General features: G+C 36.9%; 1 protein-coding gene across 5 annotated transcripts in view; it reads right to left on the bottom strand.

Annotated features, from left to right (window-relative positions):
• Nucleotides 1-24896, bottom strand: part of PCDH7 (protocadherin 7) — a 415654-nt gene that overhangs the window by 330383 nt on the left and 60375 nt on the right. The window contains exon 2 of one of the 5 annotated variants that reach the window (XM_059721624.1): nt 22455-24128. The exons of the other annotated variants lie outside the window; for them this stretch is intronic. Within the exon in view, the coding sequence (XP_059577607.1) occupies nt 24051-24128 (78 nt within the window). The 3' untranslated portion in view covers nt 22455-24050. Of the gene's footprint in view, nt 1-22454; nt 24129-24896 lie in introns of those variants that run through there. 5 annotated transcript variants of the gene reach the window in all.

Raw genomic sequence — 24896 nt, 5'->3', positions numbered from 1 at the left:
AAGTCATTTCACTGAGCCATACAGGCACTGATTTACTTGCCTCCTTCTGATCCCACAGACTTTCCTCCCTTGAATTCAAAAGCATGGATGCTTTAAAAGAAGGCCTGCATGTTTACTAACCTCTGACGTTAGATCACTGTGATGAGAAGTCAGCGATTCATAGGTACAATATCCTCTGCATGAGAAGAACCCAGACAGGTCTCTTGCCCCCAGGGTGAGTGCCCTAACCACTCACTTATGAGGGTGAAGAATAGGAGCATCTTTGTCTAGCATCCAACACCTAGTAGTCATGAATCATTTTTGTCAGACTACAATTCCATGACTTGTAAACAGACATAGGTCTATATACCCATGGGCTTAGTGCACAGCCTACTAAGCATGTACAACTGACACACTGTTGATGCACAAGTTACAGACAGCAATAGAATCATAAGCTGTAATTATGTAGGTTATGTAATTATGTAGGTGCCAAAAACCCCACTTCTGAAGATGGGTAAGTGCTATTTAGGCTCATTTAGGAAAACTGAATTTGAGCCATCGTCAGAGCCTATCTACCACTGAGATGATAGATCAATGACACAGTTCATGTACATGAACTTGCAGAGCAGCTGCCAAAATTCTTCCCACAAAAGGATTTGGACCTGTGTGGATGGAGCAGGAGTGCAACTTTAAAAATACTTGTAAAATGGGAATATATAACAAAAAGTTATTTTTGTATCTAGCACTTACTGCATTGGCTACTCAATAATAGCTGCATACAATCCTCTCTCTAAAATATAAAACAAAATAAGGGTTAATTCTGCAAAGATCAGCATTAACTCCCACACAGATTTCTGCTGGAAATCTATCAGGTTGCCAGGGTAGCGTGCTGTGTAGAAAGACTGCTCCCTGGCTGTGTACTCTCCCTGCAGGCACATGGAGCCCCAATTATGAGGTGTTCACACAGAGGGGCTTCTGTGGGCTTAGGGGGAGCATGCCACAAACACTTCATCTCCTCTAAATCTGTGAGGTACAGGCCCTTTGAACAAGCTTTCTATACTTTTTACCTTCACCATGTCAAGCGGCAGTGGAGGGGAAACTTTGGCTCAAACTTCTCTGTTTCTACTCTGATTCCAAACATCTGTTTAATTTCTTTCTCTCTCTTTTCTTAATTTTAAGATGGATGGATTTTAAAATTCAAAGTAAACAAGGCCTGAATAACAAAGCAATAAAGCAAGAACTGCAAGGGGAGTAAATTGTGAAAAGATAGCGGGGCCGCATTCGCTCCATTTCACCATCAATTTAGATGTTAATGAGATATTTTTTTTCTTTTGCAAAACCACATAATGACTATATAAGGAATCAGAAACCACTTCCTCATTTTTACAGTCACATACTTTCATTATTAAACTTTAGGGGGATTTTTTCCCCTCAGTGGATAAGTTTTTTTCCCTCTTCAGGCTCTTAGCTCTGCTTTCCCTGAATCTTCTTCCCATACCTTGAGATCCTTTTTTAACTTCAGAGTGAAAAGGTCTAGGGGAGGGAGAAGAGCCAGCTAGGACTCTTTCCAGATCAGTCAGTATTATTACTCTCATGTGGCAGCATGGGTTAATACAGAATGAGAGAGAGGATTCTCTGACCCTGAATATCATGTCCATAGCATTCCATGACGGACAGAAGACAAAAAGAAGGAAGCTGAGCCTCCCTTGCATCACTAAACTACTGTCTAAGTAGACTGTATTTGTCTAAGCCCTAGACATTTTGAAGACATAAGCTATCAGCAACACCATCTTCTGCATTTTTGGCTATTCAGGAGCAGTGCTGCCTACATTTTTAGAATTCAAGAGCTGTAAAACAGAGCAGAACAATTTTGGCACCCTGAAAAAGTCAGAGGTGACCCCCTAGAACAGCATAAAAGCACAGAGACAGTGCCCTTTGATACACAGTATAAATCCTTTCCAAATCTATGTAGTTTAAAAAATGCTACTTGTCATATTTGTTTTATTGCTTAGCATCTTTGTTTTCTTTTATGCTTAAGATGCCCTTAACAAATATCCTCACAAGTATAGCTAAATTGGGATGAGAAGGTTAGAAAGATTTATAATGTTGTCAGAGCTGTCATGTAGGCTGTGAACAAAGCATGTTTCATCATAAGAACTATGAAAATGTTCCGTTTACTATCATTTTTTTTTCCACAAAACTACAAATATCAATTCCTTTGAGCCTAAAATGTAAATGCTTTATAACAATTAGGGCAGTTGCTTTGTCACAGAAAAAATAAGAGGAAAAAAATCATAGCTGAATATGGTAAATATTGACAAATTCACATACATAGCAACATCCTTAGGCCCTCCGTAAGTTTTTCTGCCGGCCTCTATTTACCCCTAACCAAGTCTTTCCTGGTCTGCTCAAAATGCCTTTCTATACCCCTGTAATAGGTGTTAATTGAAAGGCAAGTATGCCTTTACCTTTAACATATTATGGCACTGGGGACAGTGGTAGCATCTCTTTAGTCTGGATCACAAAAGAAATGAAGGGCAAAAGGAGTTATCTCAGGTAAATCCCTAAATCCATTACCTCTCTTATGAGCTTAGCAACCTAATTAAAAACAAAATAAACAAAAAGCGGAATAACAAAAACAAAAGCCAAACACCACTATGTATAGCTTTTAGCCAATTCTATGCCAGCACTGTCTCTATTATAATTATGGTGTCATAACTACTTGGCTTCATTGTACAGTTCTCTTTTGCAGCATCTCACCTGGCAACAGTAAACCAAAAGAAAATCAGTCACAAACCAAAACATGCAGCTTCCTTTGTCTGAGCACATAAAAGTGAACTGGGCACAAAGAAACAAATAAAGACACAGTGCATACCCCTAAGGCCCTTTACAACAAAGGACCAAATTCACTGCTGATCTAAATGTGTGAACCCTGGGGAGCACTCTCCACATACCAATCATGATAACAAGAATGGGGCAAAAATAGATGTAAAGAAGTGGGAGAAAAGAAAAGAAAGGTCACTTTCCATATGTACTGCAGCAGGACTAATCTTCCAGAGGGTGCCTAAATAGGGAAGAGCTGGCTTGGCAAACAAATATAGGAAAGGCATCCTATGCTGTAATACAGGGTGATAATAAAATGACATCTATTCAAATTTTAGTAAGAGTTGTTTATATTTGAAACCTGGAAATAAAACTGAATTCACATTTCAGATTTTCAGAACTGTGCTTTGAGTTGCAGGGGGATAAAGGAGGGGAAGGTTTTACAATATATAAAAGAGATTCACACATTGACACTTCTAAGGAAACAAAACAATAATCATAATTAAAACTGATGACATTCCCATGTCAGAATTAATAAATACAATGCTTAAATGTCAGCAGCTACTAATGTTTCTACTCAAGCATGATCAGTAGCTGTTAAAACTACAATAGATGACTCCAGTCATTGCAGAAACACAACAGAGCCATGCTCCTACAGCTTATGCCATCAACAGAGCTCAAATGAATTATACACTTGTATTCACTCCAGGGCATCTATTATCCTATATTTTTAATTTAACACATATTAGAGATGGTGCTATACAAAAGTGAAACAGTGCCAAGCTTTCTAGGTGAGGTGTAAAACAACAGCGTCAAAAGATTTTGTGCTTTAAGAAGCTTAGCTTAGTTCTCATTTGGTGGTGATTGTTTTCTGTCAGAAGAGAAGGCATTTCCAAGTTACTTTCTGGGGCTTAAAGAGAATCCTAACTTTACGGGATCCATTTTCAGTTTCATATCAACTTTTAAATTCCTCAATTTCATAGCCATTGCTATCTTGGGCTGTAAATAATGTCAGTTAGACTTCTAATTACCCGATTCCACTTGTGAAATGTTCTAACCCAGGAACTCTGATCTGGGTTTTGTTCTTTATTTCTATATTCTTCACCTAGTTCTCTTTTCAATTTGAGAGTGCAGCTCTGTCTCAAGAATGATATAATCTCTCCTACATTGGCTCACTGACCAAGTTTGCGGAGGACACCAAGTTATGGGGGATTATGATCACATTTGAAGATAGGCTACAGATACAGGCAGACCTAGACAAGTTAGGTGGATTGGAATCAGATGAAGTTCAATGTGAAGAAATGTAAAGTGCTTCACCTCAGGACAAGCAACCCCCAACACACCTACAGGCTTGGAAGCACCAAACTGACTAGCACCATGAATGAAAGGGACCTCGGGGTAATAACAGACCACATATAAATATTAGCTGGCAGTGCCATGCTGTAGCCAGTAGGGCAAATAATACTTGGGCATGCATCAATCAGTGCATCTCCATCAAATCCAAGCAGGTGATTCCTCTGCTTTATTCAGCACTGGTGAGATTGTAGGTGGAGTACTGTGTCCAGTTCTGGGCACCATACTTTAACAAGGATGTGGACAAGCATGTGAGAGTCCAAAGAAGAGCCACCCATATGATCAGAGTCTTACGCGGCAAGCCATACAAGGAAAGGCTGAGGGATCTGGGACTCTTCAGCCTGAGAAAAAGAAGGTTGAGAAGGGACCTGGAAGCAACTTACCACTACACTAGGGGAGTACATCAAGGGCTTGGTGAGCAACTGTTCACCAGGGCACCCAAGGGGAAAACCAGGTGTAATGGCCACAAACTCCTAGAAGATCAATTCAAGCTCAATACTGTAGGAAAAACTTCTTCACAGTCAGGGTGTCCATTCTGTGGAATAAGCTCCCTCCAGAGGTGGTGCAATCACCTACCCTGGAAATCTTCAAGAGGAGACCTTGCTGGGGTCACCTGATTCCCAGTTATCTTTCCTGCTGCTTCAGGGTGCTGGACCTGATGATCTTCCAAGGTCCCTTCCAGCCTTACAATCTATGAATCTATGAATTTCTCCCTGTTCTTTCTCTCTCTGTTCCTTAGTTGCTCTCTGCCTATACAGAAACAAAGAATCCATAATTAAGAAGATTATTACATGTTAACTCTTTCCAACAGGATAGAATAAGCTAGTTAAAAAGCCTTCAGTTTGCTGAAATAATATCTGAAGACAAACTCATTGTTGCTTTTTAAATTTTACTTTATAAAGAGCCAAACCAAAGCTATATGACTTTGAAGATTTATCTTATGGACAACTGCCCCATTTGCTGTTTTTTGGCCAAATCCTGAATCAAATGCAGCATGGACACAGAATCAGTATGAAATTCTTTAACACTATCTCTAGTGCTTTTTCTGGCAGTATGATCCACATGGATTAACAATTCTTGCCCAGTGTTCTTCTTATTGGCCTCTCCCAACTGACCAACATCAGTGAGATGCCAAGCAGCCTCTCATTAAGCAACAGAACCAGAATAGACTAAACTATGAGACACCATCTTTAATTTCTCACCAGATAAGATAGGGTGCTGTACTGTGCATCTAAGCTTGTTATTATATACTCTACAATTGCAACTATTCCCAAGCTCCCTATTGTCAAAAAACAGAGCATGACCCTCAGTGGTTATTGAAAATGCTCTCAACTAACTAAAAAAATTGATTATCCATACTCATGCTATGTTCCTGTAACATTTGGATAATTGAGTTGATCTGTAGTTAGCAGTATATTAATACACATAGTTTCTTCCAAAGAGTTTTCTTAATTCAATATATTACTCATGTAAAAATTTTCATAAGTTGCTACGATGGATTTGATGATGATTTGTAAGTGTAAAGGTAGCTTGGCATATTTAGCCAATAATAAATTCATGTGAAGTTCACTGATATGACGGTTTTACTATTTTTAGAAGACACTTTATAGTGAGCACTCATACAGTAACTTAACTGCTAGTGGGCATGTCTACACAAGACACTATGGTACCATAGCCATGTACTATGGCGTTATAGCGTCCATTGGCAAAAAACATGACGCTGCTGCTACGTCACCACAGCAATGTGCTCCTTCATTACAATGCATTGCTGCAGAGACATAATAGCCAAAAATAACCGTGTGTGGCCAGCATAGTGCAGTACAGGTTGTTACTGTGCCATCTTTTAGTATTTCCAAAAGGAAATATTAAGAGGTAGTGCAGTAACAAAGGCATCTATACAGCCATGTGTAGATGTGCCCAGTAAATTCACAAACAGACAAGTCACAGTCATATTTGGACAAAAGGCATGTTTTTCCCGAGAAATTTGAAATGTGTACCCTATTTCTACTTGTAGGTACTTATGAGTTATTCACCCTTCAAATTATCTGTCAAATAAAACACAGCTAACAGATTAGTGAACTTTGGCAGTGATGGCTTTGGTTATGGACAGGCATTCATTTCTAGAGCTACTAATTTCCCAGAAAGCAGAAGCGGCAGCTCAACTCCTCCTGGTTTGACAGGAGTCAAAGAGTAGCATCTCTCTTATGGATCTGCCAGGTTTCCTCTGAGAAAAACACGTGAATTTCTATATGCTCACAGTTCCTAGTGGATAAGTGGCATTTCTACTGCTAGAAATGTAACACTTGTCCACACCTTTTGTTGATACTGTTTGTGATGTCGGACCTTTAGCATGCACACACACATACACCACATATATGTGAGCCAAATGTATGCTCATATACATATATATGAGCCAAACAACAAGCACTGGCATCACCAGAAATATTATTGACCATGGAAGACAGAGACCATGATCATAGATATGTTGGGAACTCATATTCCTTATTTCACAGGGAACACTATAAATCTTACGATGAATTCTAGGTCCCTAGGGTCCTTCTTGGTAAAACTTCCTTAAAGAAATAGATCACAAAAATCAAGCAGCCTAAAGCTTTTGCTACCCCCAAATGGTACTAATACACCATCCCTTACTTAATAAGCTCCAGAAGGGGTCTATATGAAGAAATATACATAAGCACTACTATGCAGCAATTACCCTGCAGGATACTATTGGGAAGGCAGGGTTTGGATTCCTGCCCAAAAACACATCCATGACTTGCAGTTCCCCAGAATCTGTAAGAAGCAAGAGCCACTGATAGAAAATCCCTATGACTCTAATATCCCACACACACAGTGGTGGTGATAGGATCCTAGCAGATACAACAATTAAGATGTGATTAACCATAAATAGTACAATAAATAGTAACTCTGCCATACACTCAAGGAATGAATGGCATGGCAAAATGGGAAACCAGACACAAAAATGTTCCATAAAAGATGTGGGACATTTTTGTGGCTGGTTTACACTGTACCTTAAATTGAACACATGGCAGGGTAATCAGAGTCACCTCAAAATTCATACAATCCTGGGGCTGGAACTACAATCAGCTGATTGTTGATTCCAGCCCCAAGATCACACCATAGCCCAAATAAGCTCTGGTACAATCCTGGAGCTGGGATGGCATGGGAGTCTCAAATGGGCCCTGGGACCACACGAGAGTCTTGAATAGTCCTGGTGCATTCCAGAGGCTCCAAAAATCAACTGATTGTCACTCCCAGTCCTGTGGCTACTTGAGTTCAGCTGGGCTTAATGCATATAGTTTTCAACTTGCTGGCTCCCTGGGCTCTCCCTATATGGGCAAATAATAGTGATGCTACTAGGATGCGATCCCTGATCCCAAAATCCCATATCCTGCCATGTATGTGTGGCATAGCAGAAGTTTGGATTGGGGATCAGATCCCATGGAACCATTAAATGAACCAGGGCTCCAAGCAATAGTCTAGCTCCTTTCTCACATCCAAATTTCAATTAAAGTATGTGTTTGTGCATCCATGTGCACATATACACATAGATATATTTATATTAAATAGATAATACACATCCCTGTAAGTCAAACTGAATGCATCATTGGAATCATTAGAAAGTTATTTTCTGTGAGCCTAGAAACTCTTGCAAATCTCTCCAGAGGATTCAGAAGAGGCATTTCCTTCTGCTCGCTGGAACTATGTGTAATCTCTTGCTGAAGATTCATGAATGTGGTGTTCAATTAAATTTTGAGGATGGGAGAAAAGGTTTTGTACATAGTACAGTATCATTCCCTGCTGTGCCTTCTGATTTCTAACCAATCAGGGATTTAATGTTGCTCGAAAGAAGCATTAACCTCTTTTGAGTCCTTTCCACAGCTGCTTCTGTGCAGCTACAAAGGAGCTGTCCATGAAAGCAAAGCTCCATCTACAGTCTTGAGCAGGTCAGAGTGAGTGGCATGCCTACTATCTCTATAGGATGCATAATCACCACCTCCTTTTCAAATTCTTGGAAATTCCATGTTTTCTAGAAATGTTCCATATTGTAAAGTAGTTTCACTGCTTCCTAGGTTTGTCGTCTCTCTCCCATAGGTTTTTCAAAGGGAATTTGCAATTCAATCCAAAGTGGCCTGCACATACTAAAAGGGTATCTGAATTAACATAACAACAGTATACATGTGAGTGCTTGAAATGCTGAATAACTGAAAAACAAAATTTCACAAATGCCCAAGGAATAACTGAATCACTTAAAAGACTGTCAAGTTCATCTTTTTTTTCTCTTTAAGCTGAGTCCTGATTTCAAGGGCAAGACTGTCAGGTGCTCAACGTAAGGAAATAAAACAATGCAATAGCCCTCTGTGGGGGTTACTCATAGTCCTGGAAGGAGTATGGATCAATCCCCAAGAGACTGCTATTCTCGTTCTCATGCAGGCAGCTGGTCAGGGATAATGAGTGGACATCAACTTCACTCCAACTATCACAGCTGGCCAGGTACAGAGGGAGAATTAATCTGCACCATACAAATACCTGGTACAGATGATTTTCCTCACAGAGAAATGGGTAAACAAAAGACTGAAATATGTCTCCTGAGCTCACTGCATATTGTGCCTTGCTGAGAAATGGTAAAAATCTACAATTTAAAGTATTAGGTATTTAGATCTGTAATACACTCTTTAAATGAATGCTTAATATTGCACAGTGTCTTTGTACAGTAATTAAAAAGTAGCATAAAATAGTAAGGACAAAAGTGGTGACATGTAAAATGATAATAAAAAATAACTACTGGAAAGTAAGTGATTCTAACACATAAAATGACCAAGATGAATAGTGAGAAGCTGATCCCAAAACACATGAAAAATAAAACATTCAGAGGTAATATGCAGACGAATAAGAAAGTAAAGTATGAAGAGGGCAATAATTTAATCATGTACCACTATTAATATGATAACCAGCCACCCATCCACCCACCCATCCATCCATCCATCTGCACTGAAGCCACAATTACATTTCAACATTCTGGGGACATTAGCAAATCACTCTACTGTTCTTCCTATGATTTATGAGTCCCTGTGTGGAATTATAGCATTATTAAGACTCGATCTTTTTTATATTAATAGAAATGAGAAACATCTTTTCAAGCTCAAACATTATTTTCCTCTTTCTTCTAGGATGCTGCCCTAGTATCAATTCATAGAAAATAAGGGTTAGAAGGAACCACAGGAGGTCATCTAGTCGTACCCCCTGCACAAAGCAGAACCATCTCCATCTATATCAATTTAGCCAAGGCTTTTGTCTAGCTCGGTCTTAAAAATCTCCAAGGTTGGAGATTCCATAACCTGTCTCAGGGTGTAGTCTGTTCCAGTGCTTTACTACCCACCTGATGAGAAAACTTGTCCCAGTATTGAACCTAAACTTCCCCTGCTGCAACTTGAAACCATTGCTCCTTCTTCTGTCATCTGCCACCACTGGGAACAGTGTAGTTCCATTCTTTTTGTAACCACACTTCAGGTAGTTGAAGGTAGCTATGAAATCCCCCCTCAGTCTTCTCTTCTGCAGACTAAATAAGCCCAATTCCCTCAGCATCTCCTCATAAGTCATGTTCCCCAGCCCCTGAACCATTTTTGTTCCCTCCACTGGATTCTCTCTAATTTGTCTGCATCCTTTCTGTAGTAGGGGGCTCAGAACTGAACACAGTACTCCAGATGTGGCCTCAGCAGTGCTGAATAGAGCAAAAGAATCACTTCCCTTGATCTGCTGGCAACACTCCTACTGATGCAGACCAGTATACCATTAGCCTTCTTCACAAGAAGGGCACACTAGAACTGATCATCTGAGCTAAGTACAGACAGTCAAATGTATGAGGCTGAGTCGATTCAATCTTTGCAGGTTAGTCTAAACTATGAAAATTGAACTGATAAGAAAGTGAACAGATTTTCATTTTTGATTCCAGAAATGCAGCCACATGCTTGCAGTGTCCCAGGCCAGAATCCGGGGTGATGGGGGACGTGGGGGAGGGGACAGCTAGCCTGCCCACCCTACAGAAGTTGGGGGCTTTGCAGGGGAGGTGCAAAACATCCTGGAATGTGTGGGGACTGTGAGTTAACTTGAATCTGGAGGGAATCTGGAACGGAAGTTCAATAAACCAATTTAACCTAAATCAGCTAAGTCTGATACTACATCCATCCAGGTTCACTTTAACCTGGTTTCAGCCATTTTGAAAGTGGTTTATGTGCATGGATCTTCTGTAGTGTTACAGATATGAACCAGTTTCCAATCACTTATACCAGTTTATGTATAATTTCTGTCCCTAACCCTAGTAAAATCAGTATAAACACAGTCTATCAAAATCAGTATAAACACAAGCTTCAGAAAATATTTCCAATTTGTCTTAAAGTAAAAAAAAAAGTATATAATGAACTATTTCATTTTTCTTGGTTCTATTCTATGGGTATTTTAACTTGTACAAACCGGTAAAAAAAAACGCCATTCTGATCTGATAAAGTTATAGATGTACTTCACACAAGTATAGCACTGCATAATTTGGAATATGGTGAAGGATCAAATTGTTTGGTATTCTCCCCCAAATACTATAGTTTAAAAGTAGGAAATATAAATATACAAATTAGAAAAAAAATGTTTGTGTTTCTTTACTTTCCACTCCATCTGTCAAACAGCAAATTTATCAGTAAAGGGAACCATTTCCTACTGTTTGCACCTTGAATTGACTGAATAAGAGTTTGACAAGGGTAAAAGACCAGCAAAGGACTTGCACAGGCTTTCCCTCATTAGATTTTGCACAGCAGTGACTACAGAAAGCTATGAATGCACAGTACTATGAATAATAAAACATCTGTGAATTACATAATGATACTAAGTAAGTTCCAAGTGGTATGCATACATTAACCCCCACATACAGGCTGGTACTTATTTAATATATAATGATCCAAAAATAATGGTATTTTTGAAAGCCTCTGAAAATCCATTTTATTATCCAAATCACACATATTGCTAAAAGAAAAATCACGTAATTATTAAACCATAATAAAAATAGTTATATGAACAGCTTTAAGTGACAAGTAGAGATATCACTGAAAATATAATTGACATTTAAGCAAATAGTTTATATAATTTTATTTCTTCTTGTATTTTTACCTGTTGCAGTCTACAAAGAGGAAATATAATAGAGGAGGTTTTATTTCTTTTATAGCCCAATATTTTCATGACTCTTGTCACATTTTTTAATACTGTTCTAGAAGTATACAGTCAATCTACTAGAAGACAGGAGTTTCTGACAAGCAGTGTCATCCTTCCTTTGTAATAAGGAAGACTGTATATAGGTTGATTGGAATTCTGTGTTGCAGAGGACCCCATCAGTTGGCCCTGACAATTAACTATTAGATCTGCATTCCTGTCATCAGTTCTGCTGAGTGACTTGCTTGTATTGTTTCAACTAAAAGTATATTCCTTTTTAAGCAGCTACAGTTGTCTCTTGGCAACATATAATATTGTGACAGATCAATACCTAGCTATAAAGTGAATTCAAAATTATGATTATCCTAATGCATATTACTCTTCATGACTAGTTCAAGAACAGTAACAGTATACTTCATATCACACTGATAACTTTAGATACCTATGAGGTCTCTGGAGAATTCAATGTTTTGTTTGGTTTTTGTTTTTTCCCCATGGATACATGTAGTACTTTGCATTTATCCCTTTGAGAGACTTTTAATAAGTGAAAGCTTGTAAAACAGTCCAAAAGGTGGAATATAGTCTATTTGTTTACTAGTAGGTTTATGTCAGTACATGAAAGAATGCATTTTTAAAAGAGGTACTGAAAAAGGTAGAATCATACTAACCATTTTAGACAAATCCTTCTCTCTCTCTCTCTCTCTTGAATTTGTTTTCCAGACTAAGGACATGGTCCAAAGCTAATCATGTAAATGAGCTATCTTTGTATTTATTCCAGTAAGTTTAGGAAAAGGCCCTAAAAACACTGACAAAACCAGCCAAGACAGATCAGCTCCCGTTCTAACCTAGAACATTCCAAAACCATGCCTGGAAGTTTCAAATGTTCTAAACCAAATGTGGTTTTCAACCTTTTTCCATTTGTGGACCCCTACAAATTGTTGAATGGAGATGTGGACCCCTTTGGAAATATTGAACGAAAGTACAGAATTCTTTGAATTGCAAGTGTGGGTATTCACATGCTTCTGATTGGTCATAGTCATCTTTCACAGACCCCTTAGACATAGTCTGTGGACCTCCAGGGGTCCATGGACCTGTGAAAATCCATTCAACCTGGATTTTCACAGGTTGAAAATCACTGTTCTAAACTAAACATGAAGAGGTCACCATGAAATCAGTGGTTCGGGGGTTAATAAAGTTAACAGAAAATGTGCATGTAAGCAGAAATTATTGCTGGATGGAAACAATTCATAATTGAATATACATACATATATATATATATGTTTATTTGGTTTTGGCCTGGAAATAATTTGAAATTGATCCTCCAAGTTACCATATGGACCGCATTTCTTTCTCCTATTAAGAGCAGATTATAGAAGGACTAAAGCTACTTATGATATTGCAGTATTAATTTGAATAAGATCATAGGTGAAGGAAGGCTGTTTGGCAGCCATCCCAGTCACATAGATTCCAAATCTCTTCAACAGAATTTCAATGTATTAAAAAAATTATATATCAAAATATCCAGTAATAAATTGACCTTCCTTTTTTAAAATGTGATAAGGCTTCAGCTGTAGACATTTTTCAGTTTATTTTTCCAAGACTCTAAAGCTTGCAATATGTTCATATTCAGTCCTAAAACATAAAATAAAATGCAGCAATGTACAGGGATGAAATGGAATTTTGAAAATGTATGCTACCTTTTTAGATACATGCACATTAAAAGGTCTGCTGACAAACAGAAAAATAAATACAGTCGGTGAAAGAAAATTCAGCAACAAATGCTAGTCACTGATGTCTATCCCTGGGACTTAAATTCCAATTGCCTTTTCTTTCCTGGCCATGCCATACAGTGAAGCAACCCCTGCAGCTGAAAGGACTCAGAGACAGATGCACAGGCTAGCGAGATGATACAGATGTCCAGAACCTCCCCACCTGCTGCCTACACTGAATTCACACTGGCACAAATCAAACTGTGGTTATCACAGGAAATGGACAGCCATCTGCTTCCTGGTGTTGGCACTTAAGGGTGGCATTTTCCAAAATACTGAGAACTGGCCCAATTCTGAATTAGGCCAATGTTACGTGTTCCTGAAAATTCTACCCTAAATGTACTTCCTACCTATTTCCTGCAGTTGCAGTTTTAAGTCTTTCTTAGTGAAGTTCATTCTAGCATCTTTGCGGCTGCAGGATGTTGGAGGCTCAAAAGGATCATAGCCCCTAGAAGAAGTAGATGTTTCTGATACACTTGAAAAAGCTGAAGTGATTACATGTTCTGGTTCATTTGCTGTCATTCTATTGTCCTGATAAATGAAAAAAGCAGTATCTATTATTTTTTAAAAGGCAAATCTAAATGTATTGTTCTGTCATCCAGATTTTTGAAACTCTGAAACATCAAAGCACTTACCTTTTTTTTTTTTTGGAAAAATATTTCCAAGCACTTCCCAAATAATAAGGCCTAAATCTCAAAGGTCAAATTTCTGCTGACACGCATTTAACCATGATTCACCCCTATTTAAGTAATTTTCACAGTGTTCTGTGAGGTAAGAAAATACTTTATGTCTATTCAATAGATGGGTCAGTAAAGGTACAGAATGGTCAGGCAAATTTCATTAGACCACATAGCAATGCAGCGAAATGATTAAGAAGGCAATACAAAGCTCCTGATTTTCACTTCCCTGGTCTATATGTTAAACCACAATATTATACATTGCTCTTTTAAGAAGAGGATAGCTTAACTGATGGTGTCAGAGCTACAATATTTATTTTACTGACGCAGGTAAGAACTTAGGAATATACTGAACTGGAATAACTAAAGGTGTTTTTAGACGGAACGGCATTTTAAAACTTTTCAGTCTTATTTTAAACCTTCCTAATAAATCACCTTTTCTGATCGCTTATGATAACGAATTTCATTTAAAAAGGAGCACTGGTATTAATACTTTACTTCCCACAATTCCCAGACCTATTTTTGGAAAACAATCCTTTCCTTAAGAGGATCTGAATGTTATAATTAGAACCAAAACATTCAGTTTCATGTGCTATGAGCAATTTTATCTAATCAGTGAGAAAAATCACCCGAAAAAAAATACAGAAACTGTAAATTTGTAAAAAGTCAGCCTAGCATGACTACAAAATGGAGTCAAAAGTCTGCATAGAACTGCTCACTGATAGTTGTAATGTCAATGACAGTGATTCAAACAAAGCAAACAGAGGAAGGCTGCATTGCAGTACTTCACACACGAAGCAGAAGAGAACAAAATAAAATTCAATATATTTATAATCTAATGCCATATTCTGAACCCATAGTACATTTCTTAAGTGACATCCTACCATTCTAGTAATGTAGCTGTTATTGATACTGAACTTAGTAGTACTAGTAGCAATATTTGTATTATTATTGCTTACTGAAAGCTTCAATGTGCTCAACAATTCACAAAAAACCGCAAAGAAACAAAAAATAACCCCACTGTCCTTTTTCTAAAAGCCATACTATTGCAGACCTAACTGGCTTAAACAGGGTTGGGAACATGGGTTGGGAACAAAGGGCTTGATTTACATTTAGAAACATAAAAATATTCAAAGAGTATTTAGGGATCCTGGCTGTATCTGTGTTGGTCTAATGACATAGGCAGACAAGGTTTTAATTAAGCATTTAAGTATTTGAGAGAAAAATTGCTGAAAAGACAACAATGAAATGAACTCAATACTCGAGTTCTTAAACTTAGATGTTATCATGAGAGTCACATCTTCTAAGGACCTAATAAGATTAATTTCTGTTTTGACTTACAGCAAGACATTCTCAAACTGGATTCTCAGGCCTGAATTCTCAAACTTCTTTAGGCATCATAAGTGCTAAGAAACTACCGAAGATCTGGGTTTCAGATACTATAATGCTGTCAGACAATTGTCATGACAGTATTTGTAGCCTTCTCTCATTAATGTCTTTGGGCTCTCCACTTTTCTTCTTCCTGCATATGAAATGAATTCCCAAACCCATATCCCTCATCCGCACTGTACCACGTATGCCAAGGCCCCCATTACCACTGCACCAAGTGTCAGGGTGCTCTTCACTCTACCACATGTTCTGGTACCTTTCATCACCCTAAATTTGCCAGCCACAGGCTCCTCTGCTGCACTGTGCCTCCCAGGTGCCCCAGGCTTTAGGCTTCTCCTGCATTGCAGGCTTTGCCACACTGTACCATCCTGGGGTGGGGAAGGATGAGACAGATGGAGGGAGCCCATAAGCCCCAGCTGCTTCTGCAGTTGGAGCAATGGGGGAAGCAGTGGCCATGTGGGAACCTGGGGGTCTCAGTTTAAGTCCTCCCAGGCCACATGCAGCCTATAGGCCATCAAATGGACAGCCATGATATAATCAATGGCATGCTACTACTAATAAATAGATTACCTCCCCACTGCATCTTTTGTCCATTTATAGGAAGTCTGCAGTTTCTAGTAATGCCAATCCCATCACCTTTCACAGCCATCAGAAGGTAAAATATAAATAAATATACCCAAATTCCACATCTAACAGTAAAATTCATACTCTGATTAAAAACACTGAGGATGTTATGTACTATCTGCATAATGATGAAAAATAATGTAATTTCTATCAATTATTTCACCAAGAAGCAGTTTATAGATGCTAAGTTCTTCATCAAAATAGCATATGAGCAGATCATAAAGAAATAAGAGATTAATATGTACAATATCACTCAAAAGATAATTTTAATTCATATTCTCCATTTTACAGGTGAGGAATCTATAGTCCCCTACAGAAGAGGATATTAGCAGCATAAACAAGAAAAAAACTCCAGGGGGCCTGTACAGAGTTTATACTTATTGCATGTTAAACCCACAGAAAGTATTCTAAAGCCATAACTGAACAGATGTTCACAACTCATAGAGCACTTGAAAAATGGCAGATCAAGCTCTAGGTTAACACTTCATGGAAGTGGTTTCAAACTAAAGCAATTTAGATTAGAGTGCTTTTTTGAATGTCTGTACCACATCTAGATCTCTAGTTTCCAAGACCTGTGCCCATACATACAATAATACATTTTTCTTGCTTTCCAGTAAATTGACATTGTGAGACTGCTGAAGATTTCACATATGCATAATTTGAGAACATTCTGACCTTTTACTTTGTATCAGATCCTAAATGTTTTAATGAAATGAAATATTTCAAGCTGAACATGATTTCTGTTAAATGACATTAAACTTTGAATGGGAACATTTTTTCTGTACTTTTCTGTGCAAGTTGCTTAAAAACAATAACTTCTAATTTTTGGTTTAAACATCATGTGTGAACATGAGGCTCTATCCTACGTTATCTTTACAAGAGCTACCCAGATTCTGAGGCTAAATGAATATATGAGTAAACCTAATTTGTTCTTTGGACCAGGTGGTGGAGAAATGGGCAGGTAAAGGTGGAGAACAAAGAAAGATATCTTTTTTGGCCTATACCATTCCTTACCACTCACTGGTCTGTAACAGCAGAAGCCAGGATAAAAAGCAGAAGGATATTTGTGATGCAGAGGCATTTCTCTAACTCACTAAGAATCTTACGGTTTCTCCTGCAATAGCCAACTTACATGACTGTGCTGAAAATAAAAATCTAGACTTAATTACCCAGGAAGTATTCGAAAGGTAAGATTTTTCACAGCCAGTAAGTGCTTTGAGCATTTTTGCATTAAATAAAGCCTATTTGCTTGTTTTTTCCCCGCTATAATCCAAGTTCTGGTCTTGCCACTTTCCTCAACATAAACACTACACAATGTGTAAATGTAAGATAAATGTAACATAAACAAATAATTAAACCTTAAAAAAGAAGAACTATAGAATATAATTAGATTTATTATAAATACAATTATATATGAAATATAAAACAAAATGTTTTCTCAGGTAATACATTCCAAATATTAGCCCTTTTCAAAAACAACACATTCAACCTTAGGATTTTGCTCACTTTAATACCATACGACCTGTAGGTTAGAAATATTATACTTGTTTTTTGAAAGGAGTTCCTTGTAACATTAAAGCAAGCATAGAACTCTTATGCTGCTACTACTGTTTCCCTTTTGTTTTCTTATTTCATGGTGCCAAAAAGTTTACTGAGGCTGATTTTATGTGACCTAAATTCCTCTCCTTTTCATTTTTCCTGTGTCTCCTGAGCTGGAGACTGACTATGGTGACTAGTTTCCCTTTTCACCCTAGGTAACAGATACAAAGAAGATTACAGCAAGATCTTGTATCCAAAGAATCATGTCTTAAAGAAGATACCAATGGAGTTTGGAGTTTTTTTTCCATTCCCTTGTTGAAATGATTCTCTGCTCCGCATCCCAGGATTAATTGGAAAGGAACATTCTTCTATGCTTGCATGTTCTCAGTCATGGGTAAAGGGAAGAGAGATCCTAGTTAAGAGTTGTATTCAGGCAATTGCACTGTGCAAATATTTTTCATTATACATTATGCCTGAAGCATTTGATATTACAACTGCAACTGGAAAGAGTTATTTACAATAAAAGTAAGTTGATTGCAATGATGATCATTCCCATAACTTTTGTGCAGGTTTGGGAAGAGGAGCTATAAGAGTGGGGATAGTGGAATAGAAGAGCTCAGTAATGTACACATAAAACAGACTCCTCAAGAAAGCTAATGGATTTGGTCTGCAGTTTGGAGATTCAAGCTGTATCATATCGATACCTAAAGCACATGGTGGATGTCAGCTAGCTTTATGATCATACAGCATTACAGGTTATATAACAGCTGCCTGATAATTTTTCACTTTAAATTACTATACTCCATAAAAAGTTGTGTCCCTGGCCTTTTATTGCTTTAACTGTTCTGTGTTTTATTAGGAAGACCAGTGATCTGTATATTTAGGAACATCTTATATGAACTTTGACATTAGATCCATCTGAGCATGTCTACACGAGATGCTACTGCACAGTAGTTACTGTGCATTTATTTAGTACTTGTATTAGCATGTTCTAAATAAATGTGCAGTAACCAGAGTTACAGTGCAGTAGCACTGAAGAATGTCTTTTAAGTGACGCTACTGTTCAGTAGCCTAATAATATTGTGCAGTAGTGTATTAGTACTGTCTGTACTGTGATGCGCTACTGCACAGTATTATTTGGCTACTGCACAGTCAGTTTCATGTAGATGTACCCTCTGTGGCTTTAGAAAAACATTTTAATACCTCTGACTTAGAATCCCTATCAGAAAAAAGAAAATGAATAATCATTAGCAACTGAAACTTTAAAACACTTTGGAAATAACAAAGTGATTGTGTAGGTATTTATTATGAATAGCCACATAAAAACAAACCTGCAAGCTTTATATTCTAGAATAACATTTATATTATATAATTATATTTTTGAGAGCAAAATAAAAAAATACAGATGTAAGCCTAATATATATTTTTTAATATTCTCAGGGTAAACATTGACATTCAACCTTGACCCTGGATTAAAGTTTTTTTTTTTTGTTTTTGTTTTTTTTTTTTAAATATCTGATTTCAGAGGAAAATATACAAGGTAGCAAAAATTTGAGCCAAATTTGAAAATATTAGTTTTCTTGAGCTCTGTAGACTACATGAGGTTCAAATACTCCACACTACAGTTGCCAAGAAGCAGGATAAACTGTTCTGTTTTCCCCAAAAGGAGAGCTAATGCTCTTTCTTGTGACTGAGAAATAGATCTGGTCATGCCACTGAGAGCTGCAGATCAAAGGGGAAACCCAATGTTGGAATGGTAAGCCAGAGTATAATAGAGAGGAGTAATTAGATTGTGGTTTTAGATATTTTCTGACATGTTCTAACTGAAATAAATAGCTTGATTTTAAGCACTGAAAATGTGTAGGCATGTTCATACTGCTGCAGAAAGTTATTTGAGGCATTCATTACACTATCCTACTAATGTGATAATTTTTTGAAGGGATTTTTATATTTGCAGATTACCTTTAAACATTTATGACTGTGTAGAAATTGGGAATACTTATTCAGGTAGTGAAAATGAACCCCAAGTGTTATGTCAAAAGGCAAATATAATGCCTCTGAGTATAACAGGTTAAATGTATTTCCCACTAGGAAAATAAATAAGTAAATAAATAAATAAATAAATACACACGCACACACAGATAGATAGATAGATAGATAGATAGATAGATAGATAGATAGATAGATAGATCACGTTGAGCCCATAAGTATGCATAATAAGTATAACTTCAAAATGGAGATGTAGTTATTGTAACAGAGATTGAAACATCATTTTTTACTAGTCGTCAACAAAACTTAGCAAAACCCTTCCCAAGGAATAAAATCAGTATTACCTTAACTTTGTATTGTCACTGCATGTGAGTGGGAAGTCACTGAATCCATATTTCTGCTTATACACCTCTCTCCATGTCCATTATGGAGCTTTCAGTAAGGTTAGGAACACAGATTTTATAATAAGTCTGAAATCTCAAAGGGAGATTTTAAGTTTTTTAATGAACTTTCACAAAAAAAAGGATTCAAATTAAATTATGCTGTTCACTTGTAGCTTAGAATGTAGCCTAGATGGGAAGTTTTTAAAACTTTTAGTTTAGGTTTTATAGATATCTTATCAAACTGTCTGTTATGTATATGCCTCTATGTTTCTTGATACCAAACTAGCTGAGCTGTTGCCATTACGGGAATGTCACCATTGGCTGAGGGAAATATGAGACCCACAGAAGTATAGGTAGCTAAAACCGAAAACAAAAAAAAATAGGCTAGCAAAATTTGCCTCTTCCACCACTGCCACTTTTATTTCATTCCCAATAATTACTTTTATAACATTTAAAAAATATTGGTAGTGATAGCATATCCCAACTACCCAGACAGCCTGTTAGTAACACTTACTGTTTTTTTAATATTATGGTGGAAAATATATAAGTAAAAAAATAAAATGGCATTAAGGGAAAGATCCTCTTCACTTTACTTGTATAAGTAGTTTTTTCTGGCTTCAGTGGATTGCTGAGGTGAATAAGGCAGGTCAAATTTTCCTTTAAAGGCCTAACTGAAATCTTCAAAGGTTAAGAAAATGAGACAGGTATGGACCAGACTTACTTCCCCATCTGTAACAATACCAAAAAGAAAGTGAAATTTCACTTGTCACATAGAAGTTTTTGCTAGCTTGCTCTTACAGGAAAAAGATTTTATCCAACAATGAAGCAGCAGTAGGAGGCCAGAAGGAAAGGAGCAGTTGTAGAAAAAAAAGCTTTATAATATCTTGTAATTCTGAAATTCACAGTCTTGCAAGTTGATGTCATACAGGAAAAGAATCCTCTTTCATTTGGCCTCCCACTGCTTGGCTTGACCTTTCCCCATTGGAATAATAGCAGGAGGCAAAAACGAAAGTGTTTTTTTTCCATGTGAGCCACTTGGCTGCTAAACTCTGTGAAATCTAAAAATTACAGTAGTTATACAACATATCTTCAAGGATCCTCTGCTGTTAATTGCTTCTGAGCAGGACATTAAGTATAGAAAATAGGACATCAATTCACTTCTACTAACCTAATAGAGGTTGCATGGCTAACATCATGGAAAAGAGACACATTCAACAGGTAGTTAATTAAACCTAACTTTCCCCAGGTCCCCAACCAAAGCAGAATACTTTGAGGAGGATGTTCCTACTTCAAAAGCATACAGATGCCGGATTTCGATTCTGTATAATGCCCCAGTGTTGCTGTTGACATGGCCATCAACAGTTATAGAGAAAGAAGACCAACATAGTATATCCATTTTTATGTCTCTTGGCCCCATTTTTCTATAGGCCAAAGAATCACATTGAGTGATTAGCAATGCTTTGTCAGATCTTGCATTTGATAGACTTTCCATAACAAAGAAAAGGTCATTCAAATTACTTCAGTATGAAATTACTTTTTCTTTGGGCTTGACTCACATGGACTGTTTTTATATCTGTATAACTCCATTTCTTCTATGAGGGAGTTATACCAGGATGACTGTGCCAGATTAACCCACATCTCTTGATTATGAAAATGAATTTGTCTATAAGGTCCTATTTTAAAGATTTTCCTCACCCCATTCATATATTAGGGAGACGGTTGCAGTTAATGACCTGTAAATATAGAATCATATAAAATCATATGCCAATACATAGATGATTTGTAAATCATTATGTGACATGTGAGCTTTAAAATCTTCTCAATGAGCAGGAACAACTCCTGTTAACATTACAATATTAAGTGATGGGGTAAGTGGACAATATTTAAAAGAACATGTCACCTTAGCAGTTTAAGCATTCTACCTTATGAAAGAATTATGTTCCCAAACACATTATTTTTAGAGACAGTGGTGAAAAATCTGATATTTTTTAGCAGTTAGTTCCTCAGTTTGAAGACTTCACAAGGACACAGTCATTAAGAGGTACATTCTAATGAAACTGGATAATGGGTGCCTCTTTTTCATCTGACACCTAGTTGTGAAAGGTCTTTTACAGAAGCACAGAATCTTTTATTTCATGCCAAACAAAGGAGCATTCTTTATTTTCTCTATTTTTTTTATACTTGTCATTCTGCATGCATACCAGTATGGGATAACAAGTGTAAAATATGATTTTTGTGGATCCACAACAAAGCATGTTGTGGATAACAATTAATTCATATATGCTTTCTCTTGTGACTCACTGAATTAAGTATTTTGAGAACTAAGCAGCAGTATGTTTGGGTGACTAGAGATGCTGGTGGATCCATGCAAAATGGCTGGAAAAGTAGCCTAAAAACCAAAGAAGCTGGAGAGCTAGTGGTAGTTCTAGTTTTGATGGTTTCCTATAATGTTTTTGACCAACCCATCCCAGCAATGACAGACACTATTTTTTTCTTTTTTTATCCATTTTCTTTCTTGTTTTATTCTCTCTCACTCTCTCTCTGTCACTCCTCATTTCTTATTTCTATAGCTCTTCATTTTGCTTATTCTCTTTTGTACTTTATATCTATATATTCTATTCAGCATTACTGCAGCTTATGATGCCTTTCCATATCAGTAAATTTTAAAATAAACAAAATATGTATATAAAAATATGAAGCAATTCAAAAAAGAATTAATTGTTATTATTATTTTAATTTTGCCTATTGGTTTTGCTTACAGAAAAAAAAATCAATACATTAGAAGTATACAGACTTTGATAATATCTTCTTAATACAATGAAGAGGTCAAAACCTCTACCATATCAGAAATTCCACCACTTGATATTGATTACCACAAGTGGAGAAAGGGGCAGACAGTTCCAAAAAGACAGACCCAGAGGGTGAGCTAATTCAGAGTTAGATGCATAGAAACCAAAAGGAAAGATGTAGTCCTCAACGTTGTAGTTCCAAAGGCATATTGTGAAGGCAGGTGATAGTATATATGAGTCATTAATAATAGAATACAACATACTTTTCTCATACAACTATACCAGATTTTGACCAAAAATTGGAATAAACCAAAGTTACACCTTACTGTTCAGCAGAGAAGCAGTTTGAAACATTTACTAATACTTAATTATTCCCTGTTTTCTGTTACTTAAGATAAAGATGAACTATGTGAATCTAAAACTTAAGAACAGAGTATTCAGCCTTATTAACCCTCACCCATGTCATAAAATAATGTAATAACATTGTGGTGTCCAAATATATATTTTTAATCCCTTGGGTACCAAAATATAGTCTTTGTATTTATATGATATATTTAGCTTAACATGGACTAGAAATTTAAGAAGAATCACCTATCATGCAGTTTTCATGTAAACAAATGAAAATCCTTTCTCTGTGCAGTTGCTCAAATCACAGGAAGGTCATTTCTGTTCAATACTTCAGAGTGTCTTATCCATATGGATTACTCTCTGTTTATTAATTAAAGTAAAAAAAACAGAAATGTTGAAGAATGATGTCTGGGTATGTGACAGCACCATGTAGCATATTTTGGTTTCTTCTGCATATATAATTTGAATTCCTTTTGCAGCCATTTCTCAGTAAAATCCAGAGGATATCAATCTTCTTCCCCTCTTCAGGTAGTTCAAAGATTTTTTAAAAATGGGACTGTATCTGGTTTTCCAGGAATTCAGTTCTGAGGTATAGATTCCATGTTCTTTGTTGATCTAGCATCTCCTCAAGTTTATATTTCTTTTCCCTCAACACCCCATAATAAGTTGCTCATGTTAACCACAGAAAATTCAACTCATCCCTACCCAGTGCCCAGTTACTAACTGAAGGAATAATCTGATCAAATTCAGTTTCAACATTTCAATGCTTTCAAAGACAGATTGAAGGCAAAATGTCTTGTTCTCCAGGTCATACTTAGGGTCCTAAGTAAGCATTTGTTCCTCCATGGATGATGACTTCAGTTTACAAAACCTTTCTCACATCCCTTCATTTTCAGTTTTGAAATCTTGAATCAGTTCAGAAACATCCTGAATACATCCAAGAGGTAATCTGAATCTCTTGTTTGCACAATTCTTAATAATCCAAAATTTTGACTTATATTTGTTTTGTTTTGCTTTGTTTTGTTCTGAAAAAAAGAGCTTTGCTTTGAATGTCCTCCTAGTTCCGCAGTGGCCCTGCCTCCTGGGAATCGATTTCTTAATATGGCAATAAGCAGGGTTCACATGCTTTATGATCCAACACACATTGGAGTTGGAGCTTCATTTATAAATATTTCACTTACGAGCATATACATTCATTTTACACGATTCCTCAATGTGGCCAGGGGACTGCGTAGTCTGCACTGTATCCACCTATAAAAAATACAAAAATATATGTCTGCTTACCGGGATGTGAGCAGGGTTTAGCTACCCTAATCCTACAGCATGGATTTCCCAACTGAACAGAGAGAATCCTCTTCTCTTCATTAAGTCCAAGCATACTCCATAAGATAACTACATTACAATGAAAATAGTCATAACAATGTAACATACTATTTAACAGTATAAGGATCATTTAAATCAAATGCAGAAAGTCCAGTAATAGACTGGTTTTATAGCACACAGCAGGAGAACTGTGCTAAGTTCTGCTTCCTTCACATCCTTAGCTATTATTCCTGCACCTGCTTTGTCACAGACTAGAAACAATATGAATCTTCCAAGTATCAGTGACTAACATTGCTCTCTCTCTCCAAAAGGATTAAATTAATGGTGCAGTGGGTCACTAATATTAGGTGACTTAGAGAAGCAAAGTTAGAATAGGAATGTTAGAGAGAAGACAAGACAGCTGTGGAAGGCAAAATAGGAAATGCAACAATGCCCTGTGATACTGAGCAATACTGTGAAAGTGCAGAGCACTATGAAAGCGTCATGTATTAAGTACTGCCTTTATACTGCAAGATGCATACAAAAAAAATGAATAATTAATGGGAAATGGGTTTCCTTGAAGTGTTACAATCAATATGAGATAAATGATGTAGCAAAAAGACATGCATGTCTAATATTAAAAGAAAGCCATTTCTATCCAATATGTAGTTAAAGAACAGTTATTAAAATATCATTCAAAAACAGTTCATCCTCCTA

Source organism: Alligator mississippiensis, chromosome 2, assembly GCF_030867095.1.
Source record: "Alligator mississippiensis isolate rAllMis1 chromosome 2, rAllMis1, whole genome shotgun sequence".
Classification (NCBI taxonomy): domain Eukaryota; kingdom Metazoa; phylum Chordata; order Crocodylia; family Alligatoridae; genus Alligator; species Alligator mississippiensis.
Note: the sequence above shows the minus strand (reverse complement) of the source record. Positions and strands in the feature narration are given on the sequence as shown.